Source organism: Medicago truncatula, chromosome 7 (genome assembly GCF_003473485.1).
Source record: "Medicago truncatula cultivar Jemalong A17 chromosome 7, MtrunA17r5.0-ANR, whole genome shotgun sequence".
Lineage (NCBI taxonomy): Eukaryota > Viridiplantae > Streptophyta > Magnoliopsida > Fabales > Fabaceae > Medicago > Medicago truncatula.
This window is the reverse complement of record NC_053048.1, coordinates 13,316,541-13,327,624: the sequence shown is the minus strand read 5'-3', so window position 1 is coordinate 13,327,624 and position 11,084 is coordinate 13,316,541. Positions and strand designations below refer to the sequence as shown.

At 35.9% G+C, this 11,084-nt stretch overlaps 1 protein-coding gene across 1 annotated transcript; it reads right to left on the bottom strand.

Moving 5' to 3' along the window:
- Nucleotides 1-7,892: 7,892 nt before the first annotated feature.
- Nucleotides 7,893-10,300, bottom strand: LOC112416586 (uncharacterized). The gene is made up of 5 exons (XM_024770835.1): nt 9,964-10,300; nt 9,635-9,816; nt 9,197-9,524; nt 8,943-9,148; nt 7,893-8,846 (listed from the first exon to the last, which is right to left on the bottom strand). Exons 1-5 carry the CDS (start codon nt 10,298-10,300, stop codon nt 7,893-7,895), a joined length of 2,007 nt encoding a protein of 668 aa, XP_024626603.1.
- Nucleotides 10,301-11,084: the final 784 nt, after the last annotated feature.

The window sequence follows — 11,084 nt, the reverse complement described above, 5'->3', positions numbered from 1 at the left end:
CCATATTCCAAGCACCATTTTCTTTCCCTCCACCTCCAAAAACCCAAAAAGTGTGATTTTTTGGGTCAAAATCTTCATTCCAAATCATCATGAAGCAAGTTTCTACACCCATCAAGCATCAAATATCAGACAATGTATCATCTAAACTCATTCGTTTTTGCTAGTTTTTTTGATTGGTTCGTCAGTTTTGGGAAGAAGGTTGCGCACATGTTAACTCACGCAAGGGTTGACGTGAGTTAATTCACACAGGGCTTAAGTTGACGTGGCTTAAGTCACGCAGGAGTAATGGCCAGCATGGATTAAGTCACGCATGAGTAATGTTAATTTTTTATTTTTAGCTTGTTGCACATGTAATTTATTTATTTTTTCCTTGTTATTTTGTTATTCAATAGACATAGTGGTAGGGTTGAAAATGTGGCGGATGATGACGTTGAACCGAAACCGGCCATAATTGAAGCTTCCGGCGATGTCAAACCAACCGTAAATGTGAAGTTGAAAGTCAAAATTCCCTTTCAAGCTCGCATTGCCCACATTGAAGAAAAACCTAAACCGGTACCTACCACCGGTGCCAAGGTTTGCGGTATTGAAGTAGACACCGCCTAATGTTTTTTAACAAATGAAAGATGGGGAGAGCGAGAATAATTACTTGGTTGTGTTCGTCGACAAGCGACAAGGGTTGGATTTACTATATATATATAGATAAATCTTGTTTAATAAAGCCATACTTGGCGATGCAATGTGAAAGGAGTGGTGAATACAAACCACCTAAGATGAGGAAGAAACCGAACCTTGAAGGCACGTGAACAATGAAATGTGAATGTCCGTTTAGGTTGCGTGGTTTCTTTGAAAAGGATATAAATGATTGGTGGATTACAATGCTCTGTGGAATTCACAGCCATGAGTTGGCGCCAAAGTTAGCCGACCATCTTCTTGCGGGTAGAATAAAAGAGGAGGAGAAGAAAAGAGTTATCGACATGACAAAGAGCTTGGCGGTGCTCAGTAATATTCTCACAGATTTGAAGGAAAAAAACAAAGAAAGTGTGACGACCATCAAACAAGTGAACAATGCCAAACTAGATGGCACAAAGGAGGGATAAGAGGTGACAAGACGGAGATGCAATACTTGATTTCAAAGTTTGAGAAACATAAATACGTCTATTTCACAAGAGAAAATAGTGAGGAAACCACTCTTGAAGATATATTTTTTGTTTCATGTAATTTATCTTTTTTGGCATGCATTTGTTTCATGGCTCCTCAAATTTTTGTATATGTTTTCTATTTGGGTGTCAACATAAAGATACAAATACATCATGCATTTGCACTTTTAATTTTGTTAGAATTTTTTTGACAAAAACATGTAGTAAGCAAGAAATATAATTTTTTTTAATAAACTTTGTACTGTATATTGCAAGAACAATGATTTTATATAAATCTTTCTTACGAGCACATACACATAAACAGAAAACAAATCGGGTCACATGGTCTTTTACAATCTTTTTTAGTTAAGCACCACCCACTATCTGTGATGTCAAATAAGAATTAAGGAGTATAACAAAAAAGAGATAAATGATTATATAATGTATATCAAAAAAAGAATAAAATTTAAAATGGGTGTGAAAAGAACTTACCATTGTACTCGTAGCTTGACACAAAAACAATTAGAAAAAGAAAGATGATCAAAGCATGAATAAATTTAAGAATTTTAGCCATATTTTTTCTCTTTTGTAAGTAATAAACATATATTAATTGACCATTTTATAAATAAAACCCACACATTGTTAACTTCAGTTTATCAGAATAACGACATTCAATTTAATTTATTTAAATAATTTTATATAAGTTATGTGCAGTTGTTTAGCTGTTAAACAACCAATTTAACTACCAAATTGTAATTCAAGTAGTGACTTTCTTATAATGGCAATTTTTTATTTATTTTAATTGAAAGCTGAATTTATTTATTTATTTTATAACTGAACGTCAGTTTAATTTGTCTTTCAATTACAATTAAGTTTGGTTTTATAACGTATTTGACAGGGGTCAACCAAGTAAAAAATACCGCATTCGTGTGTTTTGCAAGAAAATGCTATCGTGCTATATAACATTTTTCTAAGAGTAAATTACACTCTCATCCCCTCAAAGATCCTTAAATTACACTTCCCTCCTTTCTTATGTTAAAATATACACTCCCCTCCCTTCAAAATAAGATTTATACTTCTCCTCCCCTATAAGATGTTTGAATTACAACCCCCTCCCTTAATAATTAAATATGAACACCACTTTAATCTATTTTAATATGAATAAATATTTTTTTAATATATATTAATTTTGAATCACCATTTAAAAAATATAAATTCGTTTCTTTATAAACTAAATATCAATGAAAATTAAATTTAAATATTTTGTAATTAATTTTATAATATAGAGTACAAAATTCACTTTTAAATAACCATACTTAATCGACTTTAGTAATTTTTCACATATTTTAATTTTATTTTGGGTTGTTTCATATTTTATAATAGGGTTTAAAACTATATGTTAATGAAATTGTGAATAAAAAATAGAGAAAGATATGTATTCAAAATTTGATTATATTAAAATGAATCCACAATATTATTTTTCTTTAAAGTGTGCTAGATTATTAGAAGAAAATTTTTTATTGAGGGACTAAAGCGTAGATTTTAACTTAAGAGGGAAGTGGAATGTAATTGAAGTTTCTCTCAAGTGAGGGAGTGACATATTTTCTAATATGTTTTGAATAATAGGGGAGGGGAGTGTAATTCAAACATCTTTGAGAGGAAAGAAGTGTAATTTACTCTTTTTCTAAACAAAATACCGAAAGTAAGGAGATAATGGAAGAATGATGAGAAGAATGTTCACTCTAATCTAGAGTGTAATAGAGTGTAATCCCCGTACACTCTCAAGAGATTTCATTATAATCAACATATTAAAAAAATACCACTAAGACAACTAAGTCCTAGATTTATAACAAGAGATCACAAAAGATGTGTTTACATAACTCTAGAAATAGTAAACATATTTAAGCACGGTACACTTAAAAGTGTATCTCTAATGAATTTCTATGACTGTTTCTAGACAAGACTTGTAATATAAAAAAATATGAACAAAAAATGTATATTTCATATGTATATGTGTGTGTCTATGTGTGTGCATTTGTGTATCCTTCTTCACTCAAAAGTTGCTCTTTTATATAGATATGAAGCTTAATGATTGTAACTGAAGAGAAACCTTACCTTTGAATTCCTAATTGAATATTGAGATATTCTTGATTAATTGTACTCAAAGAATCAATCATTCATTTCTATCAATGATGGTCTTGATGAATTTTACTCAATTGCATAAGTCATAACAAAGTTTCCTTTCTTAGCAATGAGTTGTTGCATACATCAATGACGTATAGTTGAGTCAGCGCTTGGTAAATGTTAGTCGATATGATGAGTATAATATGAATCTAGAGAGGATGAATAGATTCCCTCTTAAAATTTTATTCGAGAACGAGGTTTTATAAAATCTTTTGCGTATTCAAGTGACTATCGGAAATGATACAATTATATCAATGGAAAACTAAGTAAATAAAAGGATTTGATATACGATGAATCAATTGAAAACATAATACCCAAAAAATATATATATATATATATCAATTAACCTAAGAAAAAAAATTAACACATATCATATTATAATTTTAAGAAAGAGCACTGCTATACAGCATGACAAAGTCAGCACACGAGAGCCACACGAACATACAATTTGTTGTATTATTAGTTTCTTTCAGTTTATTGATGCTTTTGTTTATAGTATATATTAAAAAACAATGTTATCAAAGCAATAACATATAGAACCGACGTTCCAATGAACTATATATACAAAAGAAATAGTATATATTAAAAAACAATGCTACCAAAGAAATGGTGGGTATGACACGTACAGAAGTTGATTTGGACCTTGAATGAAGTGTTTTCTCATAAGAAATATACAGTGGAGGAAAAATTTGTCATTTGTGTCAAATCAAAATTAGGAAAAAAATAGGAAGTGGTAATTACAAACTTGTCGTGTAAATCTGTCGACAAATTTTGTCGTGTATTTTAGCATTTTCCTTCAAGAAATAAAGAAAAAGGAGAAGAAAGCAAGCACCAGGATTCATATTGGTTCCCTCAAACATCCTCGCTGTGGAGTAAGTCCACTCTTCGTAGAGAAATCTATACGGCTTTCCACTAGTATGATGAAATTTACGAAGTCAATTATAATGATTCATTCAATTTATGAATCCAACCAATCAAATATCTTCTATGCTAAGTAATCACTCCAAAACCTCTAATCTTTAAGCCTCTTTGAAATTGGATCTTTTAAGCTCGTAAAATCTCAAGCTAGCATGAAATTCTTCAATCTTCTTGTCCAAGAAACTTTCTTTTTTGATATTAGCTTCAATCCTCTTCAACCTTGATGCCTTGAGAACCAACCCCCACAATTTCCTTTTGAGGTGAAAAGCACTTACTTTTACTTTAGATCCATGAGGCTCTCACAATATCCTTGAGGGTAACCGATTCATACAATATCCTTTGAAAAAGTGTTTAATCAAAAGAGTTTCTAGAGAGATAGATTGAGAAAGTGTTTGCAAAATTGATTTAATAGTGCGAGAATAATTAGAACTAAGTATATATAGGTGAGAGGGAAAGGAACAAGTTTTGCTCAATATAAAACCAAAAATAGACATTTGATTTGAATCAATGAAATCATGATTCAAAACAGTTGTGCAAAACCGAGTTCCGGGTTGCTTTGAAGATTAATTCGACACCCATGAACTTTGGTGTGATCTGGGGAAAATGCGACACTATTTTTCCCGGATATGAGCTCTATATAAGCTTTCATTCATCATTTTGTTGGGAAATCTCATGTAACTAAAGGAGTGAATTTAGAGGTTAAGAGTTTTGTATCTTTGGGTAAGAATCTTGGGTTGAAAAACAACTGTAAACATCCTGGATGCGTAAAGATCATTGAATTTCTTGATCACAAGAAGAGATTCGGGAAAAATGGTAGAAATTAGGATTGCACTTTGAGAGTTTGTTGAAACTAATTTATTGTAACCGTTTTGTATCTTAGTAAAGAAACTCTTATAATAAAGTAGAGATATCTCTCTCCTCTATACGTAGGTTATTGTTATGTCGAATTGGGTGAACAAATCTCGGTGTGTTTGTTTCTCTTCTCTTTTTATCTTTATGTTTTGGTTTTACTTGTGGTTTCTGCTTTACACTAGGTTACTAAATTAAATCTATGTATGTTGTAGTTATTGTTGCTTGAAGTTATTTTGATTATTGGTTATTACTTTCTTTTGATCCACACATCTATTCCTTTTGCTCTAACACTTAGGCAAGTCTCAAAAATGAGAAGATATGGAACTTCCTTGCTACATCACAAGCTTTCTCACCATCGTGGTCTATGGTGTTTGATTTTTCTTCCTCTCTCTACAAACTTGGTTCGATAAGAGGTGGAACTGTTGAAAATTGTGATTTTTTATTTGGGAAATGCTAACCGGTGCCCACGGTATTGGTTAAGGATATGAAAAAGGAAATTATATAATATTTAATGTATTGAATTTGTGTAATTAATTTATAATAAAGTCAAAAAACAGTTTCCTTTTATGGTAATAATTCCCTTTTATGGTATGCTTAACCAGTGCTCTAGGGGCACCGGTTAGCAGAACCCTTATTATTTTGCAAAACTAGGTCAGGCATTTAACTGGCCAACACTTGCTATTTTCATTGATTTATCTTTTTTTTTCCTACTGCTGCACACAAGTTTCACAGCTTTTTAATGAATAAATATACTTATGAATAAATGTCACATGAGTAGGAAAAAGTCCAATTCAACATTTTTATAGTTAAAGGACCCGTTTAAAATTCTCAAATTAGTTTAGCGACTTGCATAATAATTAAACCTTTCAAGATATATGCAGTAATGTGAATATCTAATATGAACAAATTGTGTTGAATGTTAATACGCATATATATATATATATATATATATATATATATATATATATATATATATATATATATTCTAACAAACTAAAATGGAATAATATAATAATAACGTAGTTTACCTCGCACAAGGCGTGCAAAAGGCTCCCACTCAAGAGTATTTACAAGAACAAGGTGCCTAACTAGGCAACACCACCAAAAAAAGACAAACCAGAGAAACACTAATACAAGTGGACACCCATACAAAGGAGAGGATGGTTCCACCAGTCATAGTAACTGTAGCTAAAAAGTCCCTGTTTTGACTTCAACCATAAGAAAGAGTTTAGTTTAACCTTTGCCAAAAGGGTTGAAAGATCAGAATCTGTATTTTGGAATACACGATCATTCCTTTTCTTCCAAAGAACCCAAACAGAGGCAAACCAAATAATCCTGACATACAAATGAGTTGATCTAGGCAACCCCGCCATCTTAGTAAACTGAATAAAATGTTGACAAAGATCACCTGAAGGAACAAAATCAATACCCAGCCAAGACCATACATGAAACCAAAGAGAACCAAAAATGTTACAAGATACAAACAAATGAGATGTTGTTTCCAATTGCCCACAACCTGATACACAAGCCACACCACCAATAGGAAGAACACGTCGCCTCACCAAGTTGTCTTTAGTGGGAAGTCTGTCACGAAGAAGTCGCCAAACCATCAGAGACACCTTTGCGGGAATTTGCTTATGCCAAATGTCTTCAACTAATGTCCGATCCACCAACTCACCTGAATTAGTGAGAAAGCGGTAAGCTCCCCGCACCGAATACCCATGAGCAGGATCAAGCAACCAACGCCAATCATCACTGATATTTTCCTGCAAAACAATGTTATGTAATAACACAGAACACTCCATCACACTCTCCTCCTCCCACGCCATTAAACGACGGCGCCACAACCTCTCCCACCCACCATCTGCCCCCATGACCCTCAACATCTCCTCCAACGAACACTCTTTAAACACAGACAACTCAAAAAGGCGAGGAAATTTCACTTTTAACGGAATTTCCCCCGTCCAAATATCATGACAAAATAAAGTATTTTTTCCATCCCCAACCACCCTCCGAATGTTACTATCAAACCAGCTTCCCACACCCTCACCTATCCCTTCTCTAACCCTACACAAAGACCGCCACTAGGCAGAACTATGCCTACCACCCTCTTTCAACCGCCCCCTCCTCACCATAACGGGCTTTCAATACTCGATACCACAGGCCCTCCTTATCAATCAACATCCTCCAACACCACTTACCTAACAATGATAAATTAAAGACTCCTACCCTCCTAACCCTCAAACCTCCATCCTCCTTTGGAGTACAAATTGACTCCCATTTGATCCACGCGATTTTTCTATTATCCTCACAACCCCCAAATTTTTTTTTTTTTTTTTTTTAAAAATAAAGATTCAATAGAAGAAATTATACCTGCAGGGGCTTTGAAAAAGGAAAGAAAGTAAACCGGCAAGGAGGATAGGACAGCTTTAAGAAGAACCAGACGGCCGCCGAAAGACAAAAATCGATGATTCCACAACGACAGACGAGAGACAATGCGATCAACAACAGGTTTCCAAAAAGCAAATTTCCGAGAGTCACCGCCAATAGGAAAGCCCAAATACACGAAAGGGATGGTTCCCCTACGACAGTTCATCACCAACGCCGCTTCTGACAACCAAGAATCAGGAATATTAACCCCCGTCAGCATACTTTTGTTGAAGTTAACCTTGAGACCCGAAATATTCTCAAACAATAGCAACACTGCTCGCATAGTGCGCACATTCTGCCAACTTTTATCACCAATAATGAGTGTGTCATCTGCGAACTGCAAATGTGTCAAACGAAGCTCACCCACATGCCCTACTGCACACCCGCTAAATTTTTGTGCCCCACAGCCGCATTCATAATCACATTAAATCCTTCAGCAGCCAATAAGAAAAGAAATGGCGATAAAGGGTCACCTTGACGAAGACCCCGCTCAATAGGAAACTCCTCCGTTGGACAACCATTCACTAACACTGACGTTGTTGCCGTGCCAACACATTTCGAAATCCATTTTCTCCAAATAGTTGGAAAATTCATACTAGCCATAACAGAATCCAGATACCTTAAATCCACGGAATCATACGCTTTTTTGAAATCAACTTTGAACAAGAGCAACTCCTTATTCAACCGTTTAGCTTCAACAACCGCCTCATTCGCTATTAAAATTCCATCTAAAATTTGTTTCCCTTTAATAAAAGCAGATTGAGACTCAGAAACCACACTACCCAAAACTGATTTAAGCCTATTAGCCAGAACTTTAGCTAACACCTTATACAGACAACCAACCAAGGAGATAGGCCGAAAATCATTAAGCCGTTGCGGACTATTCACCTTAGGAATTAAATGAATAAAAGTAGAATTTAAACCTTTTGTCAACTTTCCATTTCGATGAAACTCCACCATAAATCTCAAAAAGTCATCCTTTAATATGTCCCAAAATTCTTTGTTAAAGCCAAAATTGACACCATCAGGTCCCGGGCTCTTGAAGCTGTCACAGTCCCATACAGCCTGCTTGACTTCCTCAGGAGAAAAAGGTTTTGTTAACATACCTGCCTCGCCATATGATAACCTACGAAAAGGAAGACAACCAATTGCTGGTCGATTTGCTTCAACAACCTTAAAATGCGAAGCAAAATGATTGAAGACCGCCGCACGAATGTTATGCACCCCATCCACACTAACACCTTCAACATACAAAAAATTGATAGCATTTTTACATCTCCGCCTAGACATACACCCATGAAATTTTTTGGAGTTTGCATCCCCTTCCTGTAACCAATGCATACAAGATTTTTGCCAATTGATACTATTCTGGGTTTGGGCCATAGAATGCAAATTAAAATTTAAATCATGCAACTCCTGAACCTCTTCTTCTAACAACGTAGCCACCTCCCCCTTTTCATCCAAGACCGCTATTTTATTTTTAACCTCCGTCATCCTACCTTCCAAATTCTGACAGCGTTGCTGATGCCAGACCATCAGGCTTGCTTTCATCATCTTCAGCTTCTGTTTTAAAACAAAGCCGCCCCAACCATGACACGAAAAGGATCCCCATTTATCGCGAACAAAATCTGCATAACCAGGGTATTATGTCCAACATTTAAGCATCTGGAGCGGACGAGGTCCCCAATTAGTATCATCAGTATAAAGCAAAACAGGAACATGATCAGAAAGGCCACGCTGATAAGCAACCTGAACACAATTTGGCCATTTCTCACACCACTTGTTAGACAACAGAAACCTATCCAATCTACTCATGGATACACCATCACCACGGTACCACGTGAACAACCGGCCACAGATAGGTAAGTCAATCAGTAAACTATCATGAATAAACATATTAAAAATGTCAGCATCACCCTGCCTAAAAACATCACCTCTACCTTTCCTCTCATCAACACTTCGAACAGAGTTAAAATCTCCACACACACACACAAACAGAAGTCGCTATAATTGGTGACCAGAAGGTGCAACCGATCCCATAAAACTTTCTTAGCTACCAAATCGAAAGGCGCATACACGTTACAGACAACAAAATCTTCATCTGTCGAAAGAACCTTACCTTTAATTATTAACACATGATCAAGTCTCATAGAAGAGAAAACCACAATGCGAGACTCATCCCACACAGTAACCAAACCACCAGAGGCCCTAATCGATTGTTGATAAGAATAACCAAACAGAGTATCACCCCAAAAAGATTTCACCACCAAATCATTAACCATAGTCAGCTTAGACTCTTGAATACACAAAATCATCGGATGCTTCTCATGAACTAACCTCCGAACTTCCACCCTCTTCTCCCCGCCTCCTAACCCCCTTACATTATAAGAAAGAATCTTCATAACTACCACCCTCCACCCTTACCCACCATCCACGCCCTTACCCGACACTTCTCCATCCACCCTATTGCATGCACTCGCTGCCCTCCACTCTCGCCTCCCCTCCTTCGACAACAAGTTAAAGGAATTCACAGTTTCACATTGATATCTCACCCCGACAACCTTCCCTAAAGACATAACATCGTCTGCCACCTTATCTCCTTTACCATGTAAATGCACCCAATTCTCCCAATCGTTGTTGACGGATGAAGTAGAAAGATTGGATGAATGTGATTTATCTACGGTTACAGCCTTTGATACTTGATTACCTTCCCCTCCCTTTCTTTTCCGCTTCTGTTTCTTTAAAACACGTAAAATTTGTTTGCGCTCCGTAGCAGACATCCGAGCTATTCTTTTCATAAAGCCAACAAAGTGATTACCAACACCACCTTTTTTTTTTTTGTAGGACGCCTGATTGAGAAGAATGAATATGTCCTGCTTCAGCTAATACTTCACCACTCTTATCATTGTTATGAGAAGAATTGAAAACTATTCCCCCTTCCGCTATAGGCTGCTGAATGTCAATAAAATCAATGCTCCAAGGACCCGGATTCTTACACTCCTTCGCCCCATCTGCGTGCTTCAACGGGCTACCCTCTACTAAATTCTCAGCCGCACCACCTAAGGGATTCACAACAGGTTGTAAAATCGGAGAAAGTTGTACCGTAAAGAAATCTTCCCCATAGACCTTGCTCGCAATATTATTCGAATTTAAATCACCGGAATTCTGAGCCGCCACTTTCTTCCCTTCATGTTGACTCCATTCATTTTGCAAATCATGAACAAGGTCATCCAATTCCCATTCCCCTTGAACCTCATCGATACCTACATCATTTAAAGGTTGCGACATAATATTTGGCGTAGAAACATCTTCAACCTCCGTCATAAACACATCCTCCCCCAAATTGCACCCCCATTCCTCCACCAATTTAAGAACATACTTACTTCCATCTATTAAGATCTCCGAAGTTGTGTTGATAATTTCAATATGCGGTGTGGAGATGAGAATTCTAACAAAATCCAACCGAGCCTTGTCGACCTAACACTCATCAGCATGAATATATCTTCCTGCTCCTGAAACACATAATCTAAAAAACACCTCGTTCCAAGCATGCACAGGAACACC

Excerpts from the sequence above, each read along its gene's own strand:
- LOC112416586 (XM_024770835.1), bottom strand. The coding sequence starts at position 10,300 with ATGTCTGCTACGGAGCGCAAACAAATTTTACGTGTTTTAAAGAAACAG. Across the intron at positions 9,817-9,963 it reads GGTGGATGGAGAAGTGTCGG|AGTCTAAGCTGACTATGGTT; the intron begins GTAAGGGCGTGG and ends TGTGTATTCAAG. Across the intron at positions 8,847-8,942 it reads CTACGTTGTTAGAAGAAGAG|GAAGGGGATGCAAACTCCAA; the intron begins GTTCAGGAGTTG and ends CATTGGTTACAG.